General features: G+C 36.8%; 1 protein-coding gene and 1 long non-coding RNA gene across 9 annotated transcripts; one reads left to right on the forward strand and one right to left on the reverse strand.

The window, feature by feature from the left end:
• Nucleotides 1-490: 490 nt before the first annotated feature.
• On the reverse strand, nucleotides 491-13,746 carry LOC104102436 (myosin-12). 2 transcript variants are annotated; one of them, XM_009610134.4, is made up of 40 exons: nucleotides 12,984-13,746; nucleotides 12,771-12,899; nucleotides 12,128-12,271; nucleotides 11,891-12,036; nucleotides 11,642-11,798; nucleotides 11,493-11,551; nucleotides 11,230-11,389; nucleotides 10,995-11,144; nucleotides 10,772-10,908; nucleotides 10,539-10,685; nucleotides 9,221-9,322; nucleotides 9,081-9,138; nucleotides 8,883-8,984; nucleotides 8,759-8,796; nucleotides 8,474-8,600; nucleotides 8,228-8,398; nucleotides 8,006-8,137; nucleotides 7,787-7,893; nucleotides 7,459-7,519; nucleotides 7,159-7,336; nucleotides 6,665-6,870; nucleotides 6,263-6,382; nucleotides 6,051-6,149; nucleotides 5,522-5,737; nucleotides 4,967-5,106; nucleotides 4,747-4,848; nucleotides 4,248-4,356; nucleotides 4,073-4,159; nucleotides 3,922-3,978; nucleotides 3,647-3,817; nucleotides 3,381-3,536; nucleotides 3,102-3,308; nucleotides 2,872-3,021; nucleotides 2,712-2,782; nucleotides 2,517-2,616; nucleotides 2,384-2,440; nucleotides 2,245-2,301; nucleotides 1,907-1,987; nucleotides 976-1,058; nucleotides 491-908 (listed from the first exon to the last, which is right to left on the reverse strand). In XM_009610134.4, exons 1-40 carry the CDS (start codon nucleotides 12,984-12,986, stop codon nucleotides 776-778), a joined length of 4,710 nt encoding a protein of 1,569 aa, XP_009608429.1. In that variant the 5' UTR covers nucleotides 12,987-13,746; the 3' UTR covers nucleotides 491-775. The 2 variants fall into 2 exon arrangements, with proteins under 2 accessions (XP_009608429.1, XP_009608428.1); XM_009610133.4 differs by having other exon boundaries at nucleotides 3,102-3,311.
• On the forward strand, nucleotides 809-13,965 carry LOC104102435 (uncharacterized). 7 transcript variants are annotated; one of them, XR_011408213.1, is made up of 11 exons: nucleotides 809-903; nucleotides 1,364-1,466; nucleotides 6,149-7,906; nucleotides 8,222-8,620; nucleotides 8,724-9,174; nucleotides 9,898-9,938; nucleotides 10,366-10,406; nucleotides 10,492-10,656; nucleotides 10,788-11,392; nucleotides 11,900-12,030; nucleotides 13,740-13,965. It is a non-coding gene; the product is annotated as an uncharacterized lncRNA (long non-coding RNA). The 7 variants fall into 7 exon arrangements; XR_011408216.1 differs by having other exon boundaries at nucleotides 10,496-10,656; XR_004508662.2 differs by having other exon boundaries at nucleotides 8,724-8,792.
• The last annotated feature ends 10,670 nt before the right edge of the window (nucleotides 13,966-24,635 follow it).

Genomic DNA, 24,635 nt, shown 5'->3' on the forward strand with positions numbered 1-24,635 from the left:
GGTTACTCAATTTTAGCCCTGCTTACACCATGGAATGGCCCCAACAAGTTGCACCTAGCAGGAATCTTATTTCTTTGTCTCATGCATTAAGCACTACTATATGTGCATGTACCTGCAGTATTGTGAAAATACTGGGAACAATTTTTGACATTTCTAGCAACTTATAGTTTTTAAACTTTTAGTGCAGGTTGTTACATGAGTTATAGAAATAAACTACAATAACCCTTTGGTAGATTATGTTTGGTGTACATGAAATTGAATCTAGGAATATTTTATTTGAATTAAATGCTTTAATACCTGTGAGGATTGTTCCGATAAATCATGAATGACAGAGCACTTGTTTGATTAATTAGAATAGTTTTTATCGTTATGTGCCATAAGTTCAAATCCGCAACTGAAATTATTCATTTCTGGGCTATCTGTATAAGATGAGATTTTAGTTTGTTATGCTGTTAGTAGGAAATGAAACAGTGTATAACAATCGTAAACATAATAAGAAATCAGAGGGAAAAACCTCTTTCTTTCTATTGAAACCTTGAATATGTGTTTTCGTTTACTACACTCTTTCAACATATAATACAACAGATCTCTCACAATGCAATATTTTGTAGAATCATCGCTTGAATGAGGAAAATGAATATGAAACATGAAACCAAAAAGATTTACATTTTGAACACTCATCACTCTCTATCTAACCAATAAACAAAAGAAAGAATTCAATCAATCAAGTCCTATAACTATCCTTCTCTTTCTGTGTAAATTAAAAAGAAACTGTTCAAAACTCTTTTTCCGTTGCTTGCAGCAGGAATTGGAAATCTGATCTTTGATGAAGGAGGGGAGGTGGTTCCACATCAGACAGGTTGATATTGTGGAAGGATCGCGATATTTCTTCTATAGAGAATGGTATGCTGTAATTTGGAAGATCAGTTAGTTGAAGAATGAAAGTCAATTTATTTTGTGTGTTTAGTTAATTACCTTGAATCCACATCAAGCAAGAATGTATTATTTGGAATGCTGGTCGAGTCTTCCAATGTTAGTGCTCTCATCCTGCTAATGGCCTGAAATTCCAGAGTGTCAGCTGTGTCTATGCTAATTGTTCAAACTTTACATAACTAGATCTGCTGAACAAAGAAACAGTTTTTTCACAAATATCCATCCAAGGCCTACTCAGTGTAGGTTCAGAGTTGCTTTTGTGTGTTTTTTAAAACCTTTTGTTAACAGAATCAATAAGACTATTTACTTAGAAGAGGAAAAGAAATGGTTAAGAAGAAAATTAATTTCGACATCAGTTTCTTTCGTTGTCATTGTCAATTTTTTTAAGGGTAAAGCCGTAAAGAATCTAACTATATGATCTTTTCGCTAGGGAGCTATGATGGAAATCTTTTGCAACACTTAGAGAATCCTGTGCTGTCCACGGCCTTTGGGTGTTTCTTTTACATTAAAGTTGTTGTGGAACATAAAGGAGGGTAAGCTGTTTCACTTTTTGACATGAGAATAACACGAGTGCTTCAGTAAAAAGCTTTTTCTGGTGTATGTGTGAAACTGCATAGCACACTTGGCTTCTCTGTTGAAGCAGGTAGGACTTCTTCCCACCAGAGCTTGGACACACTTTAAGAAGATTGGTGGGCTGTTTTTATTTGGTGTTTGTTTTGTCTATCTTTTCCTTTTGGGTACATCTTGTCTTTTAGCTCTTTACTAATAGATTGTTTTCATATAATAAGAGAAGAAGCCCAATGCATGCAATAATTTTTAGTTTTTACTTTTACATGATAATATATGCATGTGTTGCATTATCAGCTATTTGCGAACCATCGATGTCAAACTGGGAGAACCTTGAATAACTTCTTTACCAACTCTGATGGAAGGATAGAGTACCTCTAATAACACACTGAACAAGAGTGCTTACCTCTGGAGATAAACCATGGGTTCCATATTTGTCGTCCCAGAACATAGTTCCAATCCGATATATTTGTGCAATGCTCAACATCTAAGAGAAAAGAGGGGGAAAAAAGCAATAGGATATAAATTTCAGTTCTCGGTTCTGAGTTCTAATCATAGCTAGAATTTGTTTATTACAAAAATGATATCTATAATCCTCTGTGACTAACTGCTAACATCATTGTCATTTGACCTCTTAGTTTGAAATGAAAAGAGAGTTCTTTTTCTATTTTGAAAAGTCAAACGAAAAAATAGTTAGGAGGAAGTTGGGGGAATTTGATTGTTTTTAGCACAGAGCTTAATTACCGGGCAGAGGTCACTCGTGATCTCATCCAATGCCTTTTGAGATTTTTGATGCAACACCTGTGAGGTTGAGGCATGATAATATAAGTACTCAGCTATGAAGTAATCTGCTTACAGAAGGATGATGTGGACAATAGCATACCAGAAATCCTACAGCTTGCGTTATGTGTTGAAGTTCATCCCACGAAGATCCAACATACTGTTTCATGAGAAGGAATTAAAACATTATTTCTTGTTTTCGAACACCAGATTACCACTGTGAACAACTTGTTTACCTGCTCTGTTGCTTTAGAACACCAACTTTCCAGTTCTTGCAGACCTGCCTTCAGATATTCCCCATTGCTAAATGAGCAGCACTCACGGCGAAGCAACAAGCTGAAAAGTTTTCATATTTCTGACATCAGGACTGAGGTCATTTAGGTTACTTCTGAAGTGAAACACAGTTGTTAATTGGAATAAGAGATGAATACCTGTTGAAAAGCTGGACATTTATGTATGAGAACACCTGACTGAATATTTTCCTTGTAATTGTGGAAGGGACCTGAAAACACAGATCCCACTCATGAAAACTGGAGATCTCTCCTGACATAAAATTAAGGAAAGCTGATAACAAGATATTACTTCACTTACATTATTTTCTGATAGTATTGTCAATGTACTGTCTAGGCTATTCACAATGTTTTGCCAGTGTATGATGGATGCCTGTTGTTTCGCGATGATGTTTGAGTGTATACTTCTAGATGTCCCTTTTAAAGGTCTTACCCTTGCAGATCTTGGTGCCTGTCAATTTATTTTATAATTTAGCTTGAGCTGCTGCAAAATTATAGACAAGGGATTATAGCACTAAAAGTGGTGCTTACATGTATGCACTGGTTAAGGAATGGACTTATTTCTTTCTTTAAGTTGTCACGGATCATTCCATAAATTTTCTCAACGCATGCAGTTAGGTGTTGCTTAAATAATAAGGCTGGGTATTTAGCTTCAATCCTTGTTCGGACATTTGGGCTTCCCTCAATTCCGCTGTAGCCACTGGAAATTGCCATGCTTAATGAAGTTGAGCGAAAACCCTGCTGTTGACCCTTGATATGTCAATGTAAACATGTTCATACATGTTGAAAGCTTATATTATGAATGTTTACCTGTGCCATTCTGCCAAACAATGTGGTAGGTGAGCTGCGATTGCGATATGGGGACCTAGTAGGCACATTACCAGCTTTAATTGTGGTTTGCAAAAGGAACAACAGAGTTGAAGATGTTGACAGCCAGTAGGCTAGATCACCAGTGTTATCCTGATCCTACAATGAAATGTCAATAAATTATTGTCAAATGGTTGTCTAAGTAGCTTTAGATTCAATCTTTCATTAGGACCATTCCTAGTCAACAATGGATCATAGTGCAATTTCACCTCTATAGATAATCGGATGGTATGAATAATCCTATCAAATATATTTGTTTTTTCTGCTTCGAAGGATCTCCACTGCAGAAGTGCTTTGTATAGGGTGCATGCAGCTACTGGTCTTCCCTTGTCAAATTGCTTGTCTTCCGCGAGGCACTTTATCAGTATATCATGGTTTTCCTGATTATTGAGAAATGAAAACAGAAATAATCAGCAATGACTACAAAACCATCAAAATATTATCTATCAGATCCACTTGTAAAGTTCAAATTTCTACTACTTACCTGCTGCCTATCTGTCAAGGATCTTTGCTTAGTTAAAGAGATGGGAGGGGAAGAATCCTGCAGGAAGAATTTAGGTATCATTTAGAATTAGCAATTTGCTGATTGTTGTGATCCTTATTGCATTGCAGTTATTAGTGAGAAGCTTATATACCTTAGATATTTGTTTTTCCACTTTTATTTCTTCATGCACTTCCACAGTTTGATGTCCATTATCAGCTGGATATATGTTATCAACGGTCTGAAATAATCCAGTCAGGAGTGAGTGGCATAGTAGTTCTACAAGAAACATGCTTACAGTGAAAAAAATGACTGAAATGTTAGCTTACCTCAAGCCCTTTAGGTGCCCGGTCAGAACTTACTATTTGCTCCACAACTACCCTTTGAGTGCGGAGAATCTCATTTTCTGACTCCAAGTTTTTGATCTTGTTCTTGAGTCTGATTAAGATGAAAAACCAATTCCATTTGATTTTCACATAATAAAATGTTATTATCTCTGCGAGCTAACACAAACCGAAAGCTTTCATAGGATATTGTTCCATTCTAGTGGAAATAAGTACAGATAAGTACTCTCGAAGCAATTATTTCTTCTAAAACTCACAGAAACTACATAAATTGGTCTGATCTGGGTCTATGTCCATATTTTTATACTTAAATTAAAGTTTCGATCATGTAATAAGGACTTTTTTCATTGTGCTATTAATGTAAATGTGAGCTTACGAAGCTGTCTTTAAATTATAAGGACATAAACTATCTTCTCTAGCTTTTCTTGATGCCAATTAGCAACTTTTTAGCTTGCTTAATCTATTCCTCGATATGCATCCTTACATGTCCATTTCCTCAGAGAGGGCTTCATTTGTTGGTGCTACTAAAGCCTGCTGGCGGAGAACCTGATTCTCAGATTCAAGGTTGGATAAATTCAGTTGTAATCTGCAAATAAACATTAAGAAGAAAAAGTAAGACAATAAGTTTCATACTGATGCTACTTGTATTGAATTTCAAGCTTCAGCCACTTTAACATTCTACGCAAAGAAAATAGAGGAAATACCTTTCAATGGACTCTTGGAGGTCTGAAACGCGTAGCTGGGTTTCTTCTGCCTCTCTACGTCTGGCCTGACATTCTTTTTCAACTTCATCGTAGCTCTGTTCGAAGTCCTCTACTCTCTTCTTGAGCTCTCTGATTTCTTCCTGAACATATGACAGGTAAATTGCAGTTAGGAACACACAAATTTATGATGTCTCATGTATTCTGCTGCAGACAGTGCAGTGTTTCCTGTCTTAATAATGAAACTTTTCTTTTTCTTTTTTAAGTCTAGATAATCGTCATACCTCAAACAAATTCTTTTATCCCTTTACTTTTTATTGATTACATTGATTTCAGGATTTTCCTTTTATGTTCAATTACCTGAAATATCATAGTGAAACTTTTCTTCGTATCAAACCCCCTTTCTTTGGGGAGGTGGTTATTCACTAAGTTTTGACATTTTTTTTTATCATACTTGCATTCTTTTTCCTGAAACAAACTCCAAAGGTTTTGGAACACTGAAGGCCAGATGCCGTACCAATTATTGTAAAGGCACAGAATTTTATTTCCTGATTTTACCTCGAGTTTGTTGTTTTCCTCTGTCAACTTCTCCACTTTGGTGTTGTCAATCACTGGCACTTCCTTGATAACTGGAGGAGCTTGTTCAATGGCTATCTTTGCTGCTTCTTTCTCATGAATGATTGCATCATGGGCTTCGTCTAGTTGTGTTTGCATTTCTTGTAAGGCTTTTTGCAATTTTGAAATTTCTTGCCCCTTTGCTTCTTCGAGATCAATCTGGAGAAACACAATATTTTCTTTCTTACCATTATTATGACATAAAAGAATTCACTGTTTACCGATAGCATAAGAAAATCTAATTGCCATAAATCTACATTTCTTCGTAAGTGAAAATTCTCTAGCATTCCCAAGTGTTAGTGCAATCCAAAATGTTCATTTTAGGCATTCGTGTACGTATATTCTGGTTGACTGTGAAGCAATAATGATGTTTTCTTGGGCCTTCGCTATGTCGCTCTATAGAACTCCACTTGGAGTACTTTAGGCTGTTATGCTGTTTCCTTTTAGAGCAAAGCAAATTGATTGTACATACCCTCAAGTGTTTTTCAAAGTCTAATCGCCACGTTAACTCCTCGACACGCTTTTCCAGTTTATCCTTCGCTTCTTTAAGTGCCCCTGTATCTCTTGCAGCCTGCACTTGGACAAGATTTTCAATGCCAGTTAACATATAGCAGAGCTACTGACACTTCAATGGATTTGAATAAGCAGTAATGCCAATGCTTTCACTAAACAAGAAACACTCACCATCCTCAATTTTCGAAGCTCCTTCTTCGCCAACCTGCCTCTCCAGAGACATTGAAGTGAAAGACTTGCTTTTTTCTTCTGTTTATAAGTTGAAAAGGCATGGAATCCTCTCCATTGAGTCTGCAAAAAAGACAAAAGTAAGAAAATAAGGTGATACTATTTGTTCATAATCAGTCTTACAGTCGATCCGAGGTAATAAGATTGGTCTTAACTTCTGATTTTCTTCATATTAGCGCTCAATTTATTTCCAGAAGGTTAATTTCAGGAAGCAAATACTGACAGTACAAAATTGACTTGGTCCCTCTTTAAATGTGGTTTTCTTATTCTGTTTACCTTGAAATAAAGTTTGTCAGCTGACTGAACTTAGGATTGAAAGTCACTTTTGTGGTGCAAACTATTTACCTGAACTATTTTAGCTGCTTTATTTCTCCTCCTCTGCCTATATTCATTTCGTGCTGCCATTGCTCTCATCCCTGTTTGAATGACTACAGCTGCTGCCTGCAATTCCTTGTAAGATTTTCTTGCTGAATGAGAACGCACGTGTTTCTGTATGCGGATTGAAGCAGCCTCCCTTCTCATTTGTTCATACAGCACTCTGGCAAGTTTTGCTGAGTAGGTAGAACAGAGAAGTTTTCTCAAAGTCGCAACCAGAACACTATGTAAAAAATGGGAAAACTAATGTAGCATTGTGTAGATTAACATGTTTGTAATATCAATGTTAAGAAAAATAGTTGGAACCCTACTTTAGGAAAAATCAGAATATGCCAAACTAGAATATGTCAAATCAGCATGTATGCAAAGAACTAAAGCCAATCTTGAGGTTCAGTGTTATGCTGAAACTTTTGATTTTAACCATAAATTGGTGGTCATTGTTGTATCAATGGTGTACAAGTTACCTCTCCAAAGTTTCTGGAAATGAATAGTAGCTCTTCTTAGGGCTGTGAACTCTTTTCGTGTAAGATGTGTTCGAATTTGCCTCTGAATGCGCCTTGCAGCATGAGCTAGAACTTCAGTTCTTCTGGCATCTAATTCAGCCATCTGCCCGGCTCTGAGAAAAACTTTGGTTTTCCCGATCTGAATAAAGTACATAGAAGACTCTTAGTCATGAACAAAACCATGGAAAGATGCAATTTTATGTCCAGTTGTATGGCAACAGTCTAGTTTTTTTTTCTTTTTCTTTTGTCTAGATTTAGTACCTGATAACCCTTTAAGCCCATCCTATCACAAATTGCAATGCATGCTGACTTCTCATCACATCTGCTTCAATGAAAGGGGATTAGCATGTGATTTATCAGTATGTTGATGCTATTCATGGACATACAATAAAGGTTTATGATTCTAAAGAAGTATGTTTGATGCAAATATGGTATTGACTACTACTAGTGTATAATATATTTCCCATGAAACATTAGCTCATTTTGCATTTTACTCATCGCTGCTCCCTGCCTCAATCTTTCAGTATTCATTTCTTCCTGAAAAGGATTTAAGATGTGAAACCATGTTGCAACAGATTGTGATATATACCCGTCAAGAACATCTGGAGCTAACATTCCAAAGCGGTCAAGGAACTCATCAAATACTCTTTTTGTTGGATATCCTGCACAACTTATCCTGATCGCCTCTAAAACACCCTGTTCACAAAAGGTTTGTGAGAGAGAGAGAGAGCTATGAAGAATCACATATTTTCTTGATCGAGAGGAGAAAATGAAAGCACCAAAAAGGATATGGAAGAGTTTAACTTACCCCACATCTTAATTGGTTTAATACATTCATGTTCTCAAATATTCCTGGCTTTAGAACTGTATTGGGCTTTACACATCTGATGTAATGCGGCTCTGTAGTGCTCAAGGTCTCCATTAAAGATTGCAATTGTTGCTGTACATTGAAGTTTGGTTTGAAAATAAATCAGGTTCATAGGATTTTCTTAAGTAAATATACTTACTTCTGTCCTGTTGATAGGCTTACCTTAAACCGCGTGCCGATGGAAGAGAACTTGGACTGCTTGGACGATTCTTCAGGCAATGGAGGGAAGAGTTTTGCTACGAAAAAGCACTTAGAGTCCATCAGAAGAGCTTGAAATTCTGCTATCACATAGTCCTTGTTTTTGTCAAGGAAGTGATCTGCCTGGTAAGTAACCTGTTTGATCCAAGAATTAAGATGACCAAGATTTTTTGACTGACAATTGAATGACGAAATATCAAGTTTACATACATCACCAGCGTAATGATTGATTGTAAATGCAGTACGAGCAAGTTTTGGCTTGCTAAACCGCTTATGGGCTTTGTACGTCTGGTACATCTTTTGGGCAAATGTTTCATGAGTTGATTTTGGGAACATACTGTGCAAGAAATAAATTGAGTTATATCTTCTCCTTTAGTCATTATTCATAATTCAGGAAAAAAAGTTATACACTGTGTTTTGAGAATTTAATGACTGTGTCTAGCAAATTTTACTTTTACAGGTAGTTATGGTGTTGAAAAGAGGAAGTTTGCTTACCAAGCTTCATCAAGAAGAGCAATAATGCCTCCAGGTTTCTGCACATATGATGCAAAATTATCTAAGTTTTGCTTGTTGAATTAAAATGAAGTGACAAAAATGTCTGTTGTCAGAATGAGGGTACCTTCTCAATAAGATCTAAAACATCTTGGTTATCTACAAACTCCACATAACTCCAGTTGATTTCTTCTGTCGTATAATCTTCTTGTTCCATCTTGAATACGTGCTGTAAAAACAGTGTTTCTTTTTAATTTTTCTACTTTTCTAAATGGGACTGAAAAATTAAGGCACTGAAGAGTGAATAAAGGTTCTCATGCTTTACCTGGTTAAAGTGCTGCTGCAACTTCTCATTTGTTAGGTTGATGCAGAATTGCTCAAAACTGAGGTAAAGCATGTAACGAGCTGTTAATTTTGAGGTAAAGATTTTATATACTCAAAATTCGCAAAAACATGTATCCAAACCTGTTGATTTTGAAGCTCTCAAAGCCATATATATCAAGGACGCCAATTATGCTTTTTGCATCAGGATCTTGTCCAATTGAACTGTTTATCTTGTCCACAAGCCTGCCACGTAGAAGCTGTCAAAAGGATTTTATTTTGAATGTTGTTTTTTGTGTAGTTGAATCTAGTCTTATGCTGGATAATGCTAATCAACTCGAATATGTCCTTTTTAGACTAATATGATACTGACTCTCCGTAGCAAGCAGCTATCATTCGTCTAGAGATTGACTATCTGCAGGTCAACAGGGTACAAAGGACTACATTTGGTTGGTTTCAAAATGTGAAACTAAAATCGGAAACCAGGCTTGGAACATATATAACATCTTCAATCTCAATAAACAATTTCAGCTAGAAAATTCTCCATGATCTTTAAGTCCTGTTTGATCACTCTTCTACTCTTTGAATCTCTTCTGTTCATTATGAGAAGCCCCAGTTATTTATTACTCCAGTTTATAATCAGAATTAAAGTGACAAGAATTTAGAATTTTAGTATTTTGGTATAATTATGTATCTTTTGTGGCATCTATGATCATTTAGAGCTTCATTAAGAAGAAGTTGCAACATATATGAAGTCACAGTCCAGTGCAGCAAATGATACTGTCTATCAGATAACTGGTTATTCTTTTTTTTTTTTTCAGCAATGCACTTGTAACTTTTGCTCTCCCTGGCTGTTAATGCTGTAAGTCTCCAATCATTGACTATCTGCATGTCAACAGGGTATAAAGGACTACATTTGGTTGGTTTCAAAATGTGAAACTAAAATCGGAAACCAGGCTTGGAACATATATAACATCTTCAATCTCAATAAACAATTTCAGCTAGAAAATTCTCCATGATCTTTAAGTCCTGTTTGATCACTCTTCTACTCTTTGAATCTCTTATGTTCATTATGAGAAGCCCCAGTTATTTATTACTCCAGTTTATAATCAGAATTAAAGTGACAAGAATTTAGAATTTTAGTATTTTGGTATAATTATGTATCTTTTGTGGCATCTATGATCATTTAGAGCTTCATTAAGAAGAAGTTGCAACATATATGAAGTCACAGTCCAGTGCAGCAAATGATACTGTCTATCAGATAACTGGTTATTCTTTTTTTTTTTCAGCAATGCACTTGTAACTTTTGCTCTCCCTAGCTGTTAATGCTGTAAGTCTCCAATCATTTTCAGTCGAGAAAGTAATCTTTTGCTTAGTAAGTATTAAGATTCCCCTCTCATGAGACAGTTTTGCAGCCAGGGAGAGGCTTAATCTGGGATCCACATTCTATATATTTGCTTACCAGTCGAACAATCTGGAGTATACAGTCTTTGCCAGGGCATCCCTGCTTGTGGTTGCAGCTGCTGGATCCAGTAGTTTTGTGATGTTTCCATCAGGAGTTACAATGACACGCTTACAAAGTGAGTCTTCTAGTGCCTTCTCGTCACACCTGTGCACATGTTTATTAATTGAAAGTATAAGTGCCTTGAGTTCTGAGTTGAGGTAAATCCAATGTATATTCCTCCTAGTTCTTACATGAATAGCTCTGCAGCTGTCTTCAGATGAAAAAGTGACTTGTCATCTTTTAGTTTGGAGGAATCAAACTCCTTTCCTTTCACAAAGTTGATGTTTCCAAGATGGAGTATTGCAGCTACAACACGGAATATAGCTTCCTACAGAAATGATGAGTAATTGTTTTAGATATATTCTTGGTGCATAATGGGATTTTTCCAATTGCTTCTGTGTTCGGGGCACACACCTGCTCCTCTGGACCGATTCCAACAACATCCATAGCATTTCTGGTTTCAAGATACTCCCGTGCATCGTCAACGTTTGCAACTTCGTAACAGTTAGTTTGGTTTAGATAATGAAATGATCTTGGATCTCCAAGTTTGTATCTTTTCACATCCTGTAAAAGATTCCGTAGATCATCTAGATGGCAGCTCAATATCATATGTGAAGAATTTGCAAATGGGTTGTCCTATGGAACTCACCTCTGGTGGTGCAGCACAAAGCATGTAAAAACAATGGTAGTTTCTCTCTGGGTCTGAGACTTGGCAAACACGTGACCGTTCAAGAAGATATGTCCTAACTGCAGCCCCAGAGATCTTTCCATGCTTATCGAATTGAATTTCAACAAATTTACCAAAACGACTGGTACGACGACTCAGTTGTGTCAATTTCTTGTAAGGGAAAAATATGAAAAGAAAACCAAAATATGATAGTGATAAACCTTTGATGTCATTTTTTGGTTTACCTGGAATTGTTGTTCTTCACAGTCTTTGCGTTTCCAAATGCTTCTAAAACTGGGTTGGACTGGAAAAGCAGAACTATGAATTTGCATTGAACTCTAGTAGTAGATCATTCAAGTATAATAAGTAGTATTAAATAGTAATTAGTGCCCACCTCCAAAACTTGTTGCTCGACTGTTCTTCCTTCAGTTCCAGAGCGCCCACCCATGAATGCGAGATACCTCATTAACATTTTCGTTGTCTCAGTTTTGCCAGCTCCACTCTCTCCACTGACCAAGATAGATTGGCTCCCGTGTTCATTTATCAATGCCCTGATATGTGCAGTTTAAACTTGTTTGATTAGGCTTGTCATCCGTTTAATGTGTGGTATAACCTAATAATTTCAATTGAACTTCTGATTTACCTATAACAGGCATCTGCCACTGCAAAAAGATGTGGACTTAGCTCTCCAAATGGGGCTCCCTTGTATTGCTGCATCATATGGATATCATACAGATGTGGAAGTCTCCGAAATGGATTCACCGCAATTAGGATATTTCCCGTGTAAGTCTGCGAAATTGGGATATTTTTACATCAATAAGACTTGCTTTCTGCAGCTACTCTTCGTGAAGTTGACGATTGACTGAAAAGTATGACTTACATATATCTCATTTAGAGCATACCGACAGGCAAGGTTATTCAGAACCCCAGGCTCATGTAGGTAAGCTAACTTGGTCATGTCATCAACCCCAGCTGGTGGTGCTTCGGTGTCCTTTGGGTATATGCTAGAAATAGGAGCAACTGTCTGGAGCAGAAAGTAGTGTTATGGCTTAATATAAATAAATTTTGGCTGTTCACATGTTAAGAACATTAGTTTGTAGAAATTATGTTTATTGCATCCTAAAAATATCAACAGAGCACATTTGTAAATGTTCATGGTAGAGTATACCTATCATGAAAATCAATAATAGTTCAATTTAAGGTAAAAGGAAAAGCTGCACAAACTGTCCTACAGGTATATTGATGTTTTATATCTGATTGATTATATTAAACTATTATCGTCCGATTTGTTCCATGACCGATCCCATTTGCTTGGAACTTCTGTTCCAGACTATGTGCTTCAATAAGCTTATAAAAGCTAATAAGCTCCTAATTTTCATATAATATGCACTATGACTCTGATTAGGCACTGTAATATTGTTCAGACAGCATTTTTTGCAATCATAATATATTCTCTGAAAGATGCTACCAATATCAAATTTCTGTGAGATTCTGAACTTATTGATTAGAGTAAGGCTGCTTACCTTCTTCCCATTAGTTGTGACTACTGTAGCATTTGAGCCCTTAATTTCTGTAACTTCTCCATCAATCCAAGCATCATCAGGATCCTCAATCCACACTTGGGATCCAACTATGATGTTTACAGGAGTTCCCTGAATCACAAAAGATAAAATTCAATATTTCCTACATCAATTGAAACAGAAGAACATAAAATATTGATCATAAAGAAGTCTTACCATGGCAGTACTTGAGACTATCTGATCATGGAACTCAAAAGAGAATTGTAATAAGAGACTGATGAATTGGTATATTGAGGGGAAAAGGAAGAAGGGGAGAGAAATGAATTTGATGGAGAATGTGGTGTTCTTAAGGAAATGATGAATGGATGAATGTAGAAACAGAAAAGTAAGAAAAGAATGTTGAAAAAGAATGTTTCAAAGGCAGGCTAAAAGCAGAGGTAATGAAGATGGTGGTAACTCAAAAGTTAAAGGCAGAGCAGTCACCCCCTTCCCCACATCATGTCACCTTTGATCCTACCAAGTCCACATAGGATGCTGACTTGGCACCTATACAGCTTTGAGATACAGAAACTTCTGCTACTTTTGGGTTGCTATTTGTACAAATACATTGCTTAAATTTACAGGCAAAATCATTTTCAAATTGATACCTTAATAAAATAGATCATAGTTTTTGTTTAAAGATTTTATTCTCTATCTATAACTTGTGCTATGCACTGAAAAGCCAGGGTGTTTGTCATGATGCTGTGCATTACCAAAGAGGTGTGGGTTGGACCAGGTCTGATTAATGTATAGTTAATATGTGAGTGAAGGCAGTGTCTTTTTGCATAATTGTTGGCTTTACTTTCTCTTAAATCAATGGGGGGTTAAAGATGATTAGATCTAAATTCACTACAGAAATGCCCCACTTAATGCCCTTGCTACCCCATCTTAACTGGGCTACTTTCACCTGTTCTCTTCTCTCCTTTTTTTCAGGTTAACTTTTTCACCACCTGGGATTTCTGTCAAATTCAGCACCAGGCTGCAGGCAGGTATTACTATGTTAAAGACTTTTAAGATTCTCCCAGAATTCTTGATAATATTTTAAGAATTTAAGTTGTGTTCAAATTGTGGACTTTCACAGAGTTACACAAATTCTTGACAATGTTACATGAACTTGTAATTTGCATTTCCACAAGACTGGCCACACTCTGATTTTCTTCCCCCATTTTGATCTACTATTGATTTCAAGATTTTCCAAAAGTTTCCAGAATTTTTGCAGTGATTTTGGCTTTTAGAATAGGGAAAGGATTTGAAATGGGGAATTCTTGAAATGCCAGTCATACTGAAAGGGGTCAATGAGGGGATCAAAAAGTAAAGCATGGGGATTGTAGGTGTAGAAATGAGATGTACAGAACTTAAAAAGCTAGCTGCCAGTGGAACACCTGGAAACTAACTGGATTTAACTTACATAATCTGACTTCTGTAAAACATTTTAACATGTTGTAACACTATCTTGCTTTAGGTTACTAATTTCACTTTTTATGAATAATTATCCGTAGTTATCATTTACGTGACCTGCGAATGTAACGAAAAAACTCAAATGGATGGGGTCCCTTACATTTTGCCTTGTTCAAGTTGCTGGAAATACCACCAATCTTTTGGACTGACTAGTCATATGGGGGAGGCTAAAGATTATGAATGGGAAATCTATTTCCTTTCATTTAGGGCGGTGGGGATGGAGATTTGTGAGCCCTTTTGGAGTTGAAATCTTTTCTCAAGTGTCCAATTCATGGGAATAAAAGGTTGGCATGGTGGGTCCCTTTCTTAGCCTTTCCAGCCAAGCTTTCTTCATTCTCTCTTTCTTTATTAGTGGAGAAAGTGCAAGATTTTGTTAAAGAATTGGCATTAGTACCTTTCATATTTCTTTAACTATTTTTCTTTTGTATTAAATTGACTAATAATGACTTATTAAAGTAGATTATTAGGGTGTGATCTGGATTTTAAAATAGTGGGAAAACTAGAATGCTTATGGAATCTTTGCCGCCCTGTGGACGGTTCTTAATTCGTAGGCTTTTCAGTTTTCTCCTCTTTGCTATGATTATTGGCAATTGGCACAAGTTTTATTTGGTAGAGTTTGGTTCTTTACTCCCACCCCTCCATCCCATATATTTTTTACACTTACTTTTTTCACACAACTATAATAAAAATAGAAACTTCAGCAAATAATTATAAGAAAAGTTTAAAATTTTGTTGTGTTGTACTACATAGCTTATATGATAATAGGCTTTGGAATAAAATTAGTTCCAAAGTTGATATATTTAAGACATATATAGTAATAGTAATTTCTAAGTAAGAGTGCAAAATCATGTGGGAATGTGGGGCACCGAATTTTTTTGTGTGTGTAGTGTCGGCACTGATATTTCTTTTAATAGGATTTTTGATAACAATATCTGCGTAATATCTTGACAGACGGGATTTAAATAAGCCCATAGGAACAAGAAATTGATATAAATTTATGAAGGTATTAAAAACGTTTCAAAAACTAGTTTAAAAATACAAGCATTTCTTCCTTCTAAAAAAAATCGGACGTCCCGCGAAATGGATTAGTTAGAAGTAGCAGTAATATTATTTCTTTGAAAGAGAAACATCAAATTCCAACTTATAAAGATTTCCTTTTTTTCTCCAAAAAACAAAAATATAAGGGGAAAGTGTCGTAACTATGAGTCATTGACTCACCCCAGCGGCGAAGTTAGTAATTCCTCCCAGGGTGTTCAAATTTGAAAGAAGTAAAAAATATTTTTCGACAAAGGGTGCTTGATGTGTTATATACCTTTAAAACGTAATATTTTGCCTATTTACACAGTGTAATTTTTCGACGAAGGGTGGTTAATTTTTATCTATTTACACTGTAATTTTTCGACGAATGATGGTCAATTGAACACTTCTGACCATGTGTACCCCAGCCACGAACTTTAAAAAATATAAAAGTTGAAAAAGGTGATGTCACTATTATTATCTGGGGATGGCAAAACTTAAAATTTCAATTTGACAAAAATATTCCTTAATTTTTAATAAGTCTTTGATTGTCGGATTGTTTAAATAAGTTAGAAAATTTATACCTACTTATATAAGTCTAATGTTTAGTTCTTTTCCTCTCACTCATGTACTTTCATAAGTTGACTTTATCTAAGTTTAACTGAAAACTAATTTTTGTTCCATAAAATTTTTATTCACCATGTTAGGAGCTTATTAGGAGACTACGAAAACAAAGAAATAACAATTATTTTTCTGACACGAAATATAACCACATTGCAAAATGAAATCAACGTCACAATCCAATCATATGGATTCCAGTAAAAGTAATTTTGGTACAGAAACTTAGCACAATTCAAATTTATTTTGACTTTCAAAATTGTATTTTCAAACGTCTAACTATACTTAGATGTTTGTTGATTCTAATTTTAAGAATGTGAAGAAAATGATTCTTAACATTTTAGACTTTGGCCGTTCATGTTTAATTATTTTTTAATTTAAGAATCTTAACTTGATGATTGCAATATGTTAGGTTTTGGGGTTCAAACTTCAGGCCGAAATGTGATGTTTGATTGAAGAAGGTTAACTTTTAAGTACTTTGTAAAATTTCGGTTATATTTTAAATAGCTGCCCTAAAAACGACTATTTGTGAATGCATGTGAAACATGGCTGTTTGCGTCAAAGGGACCCAAATTCCTTGCAAATTGAGTTGGTTTTGAAGTCAGAAACAAAAATAGAAATGGGCAGGAAAGATGGTACACTTGTAAGTTTAAATATAGTACTCCTACTATTGTTAAGTTAAAAAAAAAAAAAAAGGAGTTATTTTAATCATTATTATCATTCCATCGTATCAATAAATAAAATGGCTTTATTCCATCTATCCCCTCGATTTTTAACTCTGTCAAAAGAGTACAAATTCTTTCAGCACGTAATAAAAATATATATAGTGACAAATTAAGGATCATCTTGCCTTATTAACTTAAACCCCTACTAGACTTAACATAACCTGCAATTTTTAAGCTTGACAAGTTGTAAAATGACAAACTATTATTTAGGTCAAATTAAATTAACTCATCTTTGACTCTGAGCAATTTTAAACGAGTTTGAGTTATAACCCCTTCTTCGACTCAAAATCGCTTAAGTAGGCAAAACATTTTGGACCCAAAACGTCCATTTATTCTTAGGGTTGGCCAACTAAATGGGGATGGCTTGTACGCCTTTTCTTAAAACAATGACAAAGGTAAAAGTATTTTGAAATATTATATTATGGTAGTGGATGTCATTATCTATAACTCTTAAAAAAGTTACTCCCGCTATTTTTCTCCCGTATGTAATTAACCTCCCACTACTTCTCATCATTATGGTTGTAAATTTCACACCTCCGGTCCATAACTTTCCTTTGATTTTCCTCCATGATCTCAATGATTAATACTATGTTTATGGCATCCCTTTATATTACCCAATGTCATCCTATAAATAGAGGTATTGAGAATCATGAATGTTGATACATATGAGAACACTTGAAGATAAAGACAGTTCTCTTCTTCTCTTCATCTGTTATTTATTTTCTTGTTTTATATTGTTATCAGCACGAGTCTCTACTTTTATTGCCATCATCAACACAGATTGATTTTCGTTTTCTTAATCAGCATGGCTAACGGAAGTCCAAAATGATATAGAGGTATGCATGTTCATTTTGTCTATTGTCCAAAATGATATAGTTGCACAATATATTTTTCTTGAAGGAAGGTTTAAGTCGTCCCATGCATTTCTAACACATCCGTTCACCAGATTTGCATTTTTATGATTTTTTAAATCATAAGAAAATGTAGATGTCAAATCAAGATTCATAGAATATGTCCGATTAGTAAATAAACATGAAAGTCTTTAACTTTCTATCCAATAGTATACATGATATTGAATTATTTCATTTTTATAATTTGGGTATATGATTAAATAAGTTTAAAGATTTTAATGAACTCTTCAACTTCCGTTAGTAACTCACTAACTTGAAATAGGAATTGCTTTCACAATTGCAACTAGATACAACTAGTTGATAAGTCATAGGTGTGGGTACAATTTTTGAAAAAGCATTACATCATTATTTCATCCACGAATGCATTACCGACTAACTCACACAAGTGAATTTTAATGTTTGGTATCATTATGTTTTCAAATTTTATTTTTTTAAAATCCTTTTTAATGAATGTGTTGACTTTTCATTGGTCAAATATGAAATATCAAATAGATTGAATATCTTACATTAGCAGACATTTTTGGACTCGGCAAAGTTAATAAAATTAGGAATATTTTTAAAGGCTTGAGGGTGAGTCCCGGTATATTTTGGCCTATAATGTCATTTTTTGAGGGCAAGACGGTAGATTCAAGTCCCAACGCACCGTGAGAGTATATCATGAGATTATTAATCCTGGTGCACTATGATGACACAAAAGTTGGGTTCGTGTCCCAACTAATTATAACATAACATATCTTTATATGGGTAAGACATTGAGTTCGAGTTCCAATGCATTATATTAATGATATAATGATAACTAAAAAAATAATAATGTATTTTTCATGAAAAAAATCATAAAGTTTGTCCCACTTGATTTGATCTATTCTTGAAGTGAATGTAGTAACAGTGCATAATAAGTCTTAATGAAGATAAGTGGTTGACAAATGAACGTGAGTGGCGCAAAGACCAAAATAATAATAGTCATCATTATGTTAATTATAAAAAGAAGAAAAATAAAGATTCTCAAAATAATCTTTCAAAAAGTGAAGGCAATGTGTATCAATATTGTAACGACCCGACCAGTCGTTTTAAAAGCTGTAGCCATATTTTTCTATTTACTGCTCATTATGTACTTTATAACTGTTATATGACTTGTCGGGGTAATTAGTTCGGGTCCGATATAATTTTTAGAATGAATTGGAACACTTAGTTCCAAAGTTTAAAACTTAAGTTGAAAAGGTTGGATGGATGTCGACCTATGTGTAAACGACCCCGTAATAGAATTTTGATGATTCCAACAGCTCTGTATGGTGATTTTGAACTTAGGAGCGTGATCGAAATTTTATTTGAAAGTCCGTAGTTAAATTAGGCTTGAAATGGCTAAAATAGGAATTTAAGTTTGGAAGTTTGACCGGGGAGTTGACTTTTTGATATCGGAGTCGGAATCCAGTTTCGAAAATTTTCATAGCTCCATTATGTTATTTATGACTTGTGCGCAAAATTTGAGTTTAATTGGACTTGATTTGATAGGGTTCGGCATCGAATGTGAAAGTTGGAAATTCTTAAGTTTCATTAAGCTTGAATTGGGATGTGATTTGTGATTTTAGCGTTATTTGATGTGATTTGAGGATTTGACTAAGTCCGTATGATATTTTAGGACTTATTGGTGTATTTGATTGAGGTCCCGAGGGCCTCGAGTGAGTTTCGGAAGGTTAACGGATCATTTTCGGACTTGGGAACAACTGAGGGATTTCTGGTGTCCAGCTCTGGTTTCCTTCTTCGCGTTCGCGAGAGAGGTCTCGCGTTCGCGAAGAGGAAAGTTGGGCAGGCGAAAATTTTCTCTTCGCGTTCGCGAAGGGTGATGGCAGTGTTCATCGCGAACGCGTGAAGGCGTTCGTGTTCGCGTAGAAGGGCGAGGCCAGGCTGGGGGATTGGGCATTAAAGTTTCGCGTTCGCGAAGGCCAAGTTTGGTAAGGCATCGCGTTCGCGAAGAGGAAAGTTGGGCAGCACATTTTTGTGCTTCGTGAACGCGAGGCACTGACCGCGTTCGCGAAGAAGAGACCACTGGACAGAGAGTTTAAGCTATTTTTGATGAATTGGAGCTCGGGAAGAGGCGATTTCGGGAGATTTTTAGAGAAAATATCGGGGTAAGCGTCTTAACTCAATTTTGGTTAGATTACCCGAATCCATCACTATTTTTATCATTTAATTGGTGAATTAAGTTGGAAAAGTTTGAAAACCCTCTTGGATAAATTTGATGATTTGAAGGCCGAATTGTTATCGGAATTTAGTAATTTTGGTATGGTTAGACTCGTGGTTGAATGGGCGTTCATATTTTGTAACTTTCGCTGGATTCCGAGATGTGGGCCCTACGAACATTTTTGAGTTAATTTCGGATTTATTGAAAAATATAGTATTTTCTTATGAAATTGATTCCTATAGTTTTTGTTGATTGTATCGAATTATTTTGGCTAGATTCGAGCCATTCAGAGTTGGATAATCGAGGAAAAGACCTATTGGTGGATTAAATTGGAGCAAGTCGAGGTAAGTGACTTGTCTAACCTTGTGTGGGAGAAATTTTTCCTAGGATTGGTATTTATGCGAAAATTGTAATGTGTTGAGAGTGTGTACACGGGCTAAATATGAAAGATTATATTTTTAAATTGTGTAGATCACTGTGCATATTAATTAAATTATTTTATTTTTTTATATTCTTCATCATTGATCTGATTTTTATACTTTAAATTTGCTTGATTTTTTCTGTTAATTATTTTATCTGTTTAGTTGAAACTTTATTTTTTTTATTCTGTGCATTATTTGAAGGTTGAATTTCTTTAATTTAAATATTATTAATATAAAGTATTTGATTTTTATATTTAGTACTGCGGCAACGTATTAAAAATTTTGAAATATTATTTTTGCTGAGTTATTTATTCCCGAATATTTTGTGAGATTTTTGTACTCATTGTGATGGAGCCGTGAGCTCTTTATTATGAAAAATATTATTGTTGATTTATTTTGGCATGAGCCGTGAGCTCTTTATTATGGAAAATTAATTTATTTTGGCATGAGCCGTAGGCTCTTTATTATTGAAAAATATTGTTGTTGATTTATTTTGGCAAGTTAAAATATTTGGGCACTTGAGGTACAAATTGTGATATATTGTGATATTGATACACATGCGGTGGTATATGGTCTGGGTGTTAAAACGCATACGGTGAGATAAGGGTACGCATGGCTAATAGGGGAACTACTAGAAGTCATGCGGTGTTATAAGGGTGGCTAAAATACGGGATGCTATTTCGAGAAAAATATTTTCTTTAAAATTGATTGTGAAGGCTCCCGCGGTGATATAAGAAAATGAGATATTGTGAATTTATTTATGATTTGGGACTACGAGGTGGTACCTCGAGAGTGCCCTTGTTGATATTTATTTATGGTCGCAGTTGCCTTTGATTATTGTTGTGATTTCTTAAAGTTGAAAATTTTGTTTTGTATCCGCGATGTATTATTTGCCCTTATTCTGTGTAGTTAAATGGTGACATACTATTTACCTGATTTATTTCCATTGTCATTTTATTGTTAGTATATTGTTAAACATGTCACCATGTCTTTTATTATTCCAGTAGGGCCTGGCCTGACCTCGTCACTACTCTACCGAGGTTAGGCTTGACACTTACTAGGTACCGTTGTGGTGTACTCATATTACGCTTTTGCACATCTTTTTGTGCAGATCCAGGTACTCCCTATCAGACCAGGCATCGGTGAGCTACTTGTATACAGAGATTTCGAGGTATATCTGTCAGCGTCCGCAGACTCCGGAGTCCCCTTCTATCCTTATTATGTTATTTTCCCTATTCACATTAGACTCTGATGTATAAAGATATTCGTACTACTTCTTTAGAGCTTGTGAATTGTATTTCACCGGATTTTGAGAATTTCTTTATGTATTGAGAGGTTGAGATTTTAAAAGTTTTTAATTGTTATTTTGGTTATTCCGCATATTGATAGGCTTACCTAGTCTTAGAGACTAGGTGCCATCACGACATCCTACAGAGGGAAATTTGGAGTCGTGACAAGTTGGTATCAGAGCTCTAGGTTCATAGGTGTTATGAGTCACAAGCAGGTTTAGTAGAGTATCGCAGATCGGTACGGAGACGTCTGTACTTATCTTCGGGAGGCTATGGAACTGTTAGGAAAATATCACTTCTTTGATTCCTTATCATGCGCAATTGTTGACTTCAAAATTTTAAACCATTGTCTTTCTATTCTTTCACAGATGACGAGGACACGCACAACTGGATCCGATGATCAGGTACCCGCACCCTTTGTTGGAGCCGCAAGAGGCCGGGGTCGGGGCTGAGGTCGTGCCAGAGGCCTAGGAAGACCACGTGGTGCAGTCAAGGCACCTGCACGAGCTGCTGCAGAGGAGACATTAGTAGCTCCAGTTAGAGAGCAGGCACCTGAGACGCCTGTTACTACCCCTGCACTTCAGGAGACTTTTGCCTAGTGTTTGAGCATGTTTGGCACTCTAGCTCAGGCAGGGCTAATTCCACTTGCTCCTGCCACATCTCATGATGGGGGAGGAGCAAAGACTCCCGCCGCTCGTGCCCCAGAGCCATGGGCCCAGACTGAACATGCCCCAGAGGTTATACCAGTGCAGCCAGTTATCCCAGTTCGGCCAGAGGTTAGGGCAGCAGTTTCAGAGGGGGAGCAGCTCAGGCTCGAGAGGTACAAAAAGTACCACCCTCCCACATTCAGCGGTTTAGCTTCAGAGGATGCTCAGGGTTTTCTTGAGGAATGTCACCGTATCCTCCGTACTATGGGTATTGTGGATTCCAGTGGGGTTTCTTTCGCGGCATTCCATCTTAGAGGAGCGGCCTACCAGCGGTGGCGGGCATATGAGTTGGATAGTCCGGCCGAGGCAGCTTCACTCACTTGGACTCAATTCTCAGATATGTTCTTGAGGGAGTATGTTCCTCAGAGTCTTAGAGATACATGGCGCGCCGAGTTTGAGCAGCTGCGCTAGGGTTCTATGACCGTGTCAGCATATGCGGTCCGATTCAGTGACTTGGCTAGGCATGCACCAACCTTGGTTTCTATTGTTCGAGAGTGGGTCCGCCGATTTATTGAGGGGATCCACCCTAGTATCAGATTGAGTATGGCCCGAGAGCTAGAGATGGACATCACATACCAATAGGTGGTGTCAAATGCTAGGAGATTGGAGGGTATGCGGACTCGGGAGAGAGAACAGAGGGAACCTAAGAGACCCCGAGATTCTGGCACATATAATAATTCTCGTGCCCCAGCTGCAGCCCGTCATGGTAGAGGTTATGTGAGCCATTCTATTTATTTAGCACTTCCGTCTTCCAGTGGTATTCCGGCTACTCCCAGACCTCAGGTTCCATATTATGCACCGCCAGTGTCTTTTGTACCTCCTATACGAGGTGCCTTCAGTGGGCAGTCTAAGTCGATCAGGCCCGAGCCAGTCCCAGCAGTCACTTCCTCCGAGGGCTTATTTTGAGTGTGGTGACATTCGCCATATAATGAGGGATTGCCCCAGATTTAGGAGGGGTGCACCTCCACAGATTTCTCAGGTCCCACCTATTCCACAGGGCCCTCAGGCTTCTCAGGCCATGATTACTACACCAGTTGCTACTCCACCTGCACAACCAGCTAGAAGTGGAGGTCGGACAGGTAAAGGTCGCCCTAGAGGGGGAGGCCATGCAAGATATTATGCCCTTCCTGCTAGAACAGAGGCTGTTGCATCCGATTCTGTTATCACAGGTATTATTCCAATTTGTCATAGAGATACATCAGTCTTATTTGATCCAGGCTCCACTTATTCTTATGTGTCATCTTATTTTACCCCGTATTTAGGCGTATCCCGTGATTATTTCAGTTCTTCTATTTATGTATCTACACCCATGGGTGAATCTATTATTGTTGACCGCATGTATCGGTCATGTTTAATTGTTATCAGTGGTTTTGAGAGCAGAGCTGATTTATTATTTCTCAGTATGGTGGATTTCGATATTATGTTGGGCATGGACTAGTTGTCGCCCTATCACGCTATCTGTAATGACCCAATCAGTCATTTTGACTTATAGAACCCTGTTTCCTAAAATAAAACTTTCCGTATGTGCTTTTATTAATTTATGACTTGCGGGGATGGTTGGTTCGGGATTTGGAAGTGTTCGGGTTGAAATCGGAACACTTGGTTCCTTAAGTTGGCCTTAAAATGCTAAGTTTGACTTCGGTCAAATATTTTAGAAAATGACCCCGGAATAGAATTTTGATGATTCCAATAGCTCCGTATGGTGATTTTGGACTTAGGAGCTTGTTCGAAATTTTATTTGGAAGTCCGTAGTTAAATTATGCTTGAAATGGCTAAATTAGGAATTTAAGTTTGGAAGTTTGATCTGGGAGTTGACTTTTTGATATCGGAGTCGGAATCCAGTTCTGAAAATTTTTATAGCTCCGTTATATCATTTATGACTTGTGTGCAATATTTGAGGTCAATAGACTTGATTTGATAGGTTTCGACATCGAATGTAGAAGTTGGAAATTTTAAGTTTCATTAAGCTTGAATTGGAGCATGATTCATGGTTTTAGTCATCGTTTTATGTGATTTGAGGTTTCAAATAAGTTCGTATGATGTTTTAGGACTTGTTGGTATATTTGGTTGAGGTTCCGAGGGCATCGGGTGAGTTTCGGATGGTTAACGGATCAAAAGTTGGACTTAAAACAGCTGCTGCGATTTTTCTCTTATGCTGGAAATTCTGGGCTATGATCGAGCCCAAGATTGAGGCCCAAGATAGAGGCCCAGGATAGAGACCCAAGATCGAGGCCATGATCGAGGGTCATGATCGAAGGCAGGGCCGAGGGTCATGATCGAAGGCAGGGCTCGAGGGTCACGATCGAAGGCCCAGATTCGAGGGCCATGATCGAAACCACGAACGAGGCCTAGGCTCTAGGGCCATGATCGAAGACACAATATAGGCCAAGGATCGAGGCCATGATTGAGGCAGTTCTGAAGGCTGCCTAGGTAGAACTATAAAGGAGGGGACTTCGTCCCATTCTCCATTTTTAACAAATTGGAGCTTGAACAGAGGTGATTT

This window comes from Nicotiana tomentosiformis, chromosome 1, assembly GCF_000390325.3.
Source record: "Nicotiana tomentosiformis chromosome 1, ASM39032v3, whole genome shotgun sequence".
Lineage (NCBI taxonomy): Eukaryota > Viridiplantae > Streptophyta > Magnoliopsida > Solanales > Solanaceae > Nicotiana > Nicotiana tomentosiformis.

Excerpts from the sequence above, each read along its gene's own strand:
- LOC104102436 (XM_009610133.4), bottom strand. Across the intron at positions 8,601-8,758 it reads GCTCTTCTTGATGAAGCTTG|TATGTTCCCAAAATCAACTC; the intron begins GTAAGCAAACTT and ends TTTCTTGCACAG. Across the intron at positions 3,312-3,380 it reads TGTTTGGCAGAATGGCACAG|CAGGGTTTTCGCTCAACTTC; the intron begins GTAAACATTCAT and ends AAGGGTCAACAG.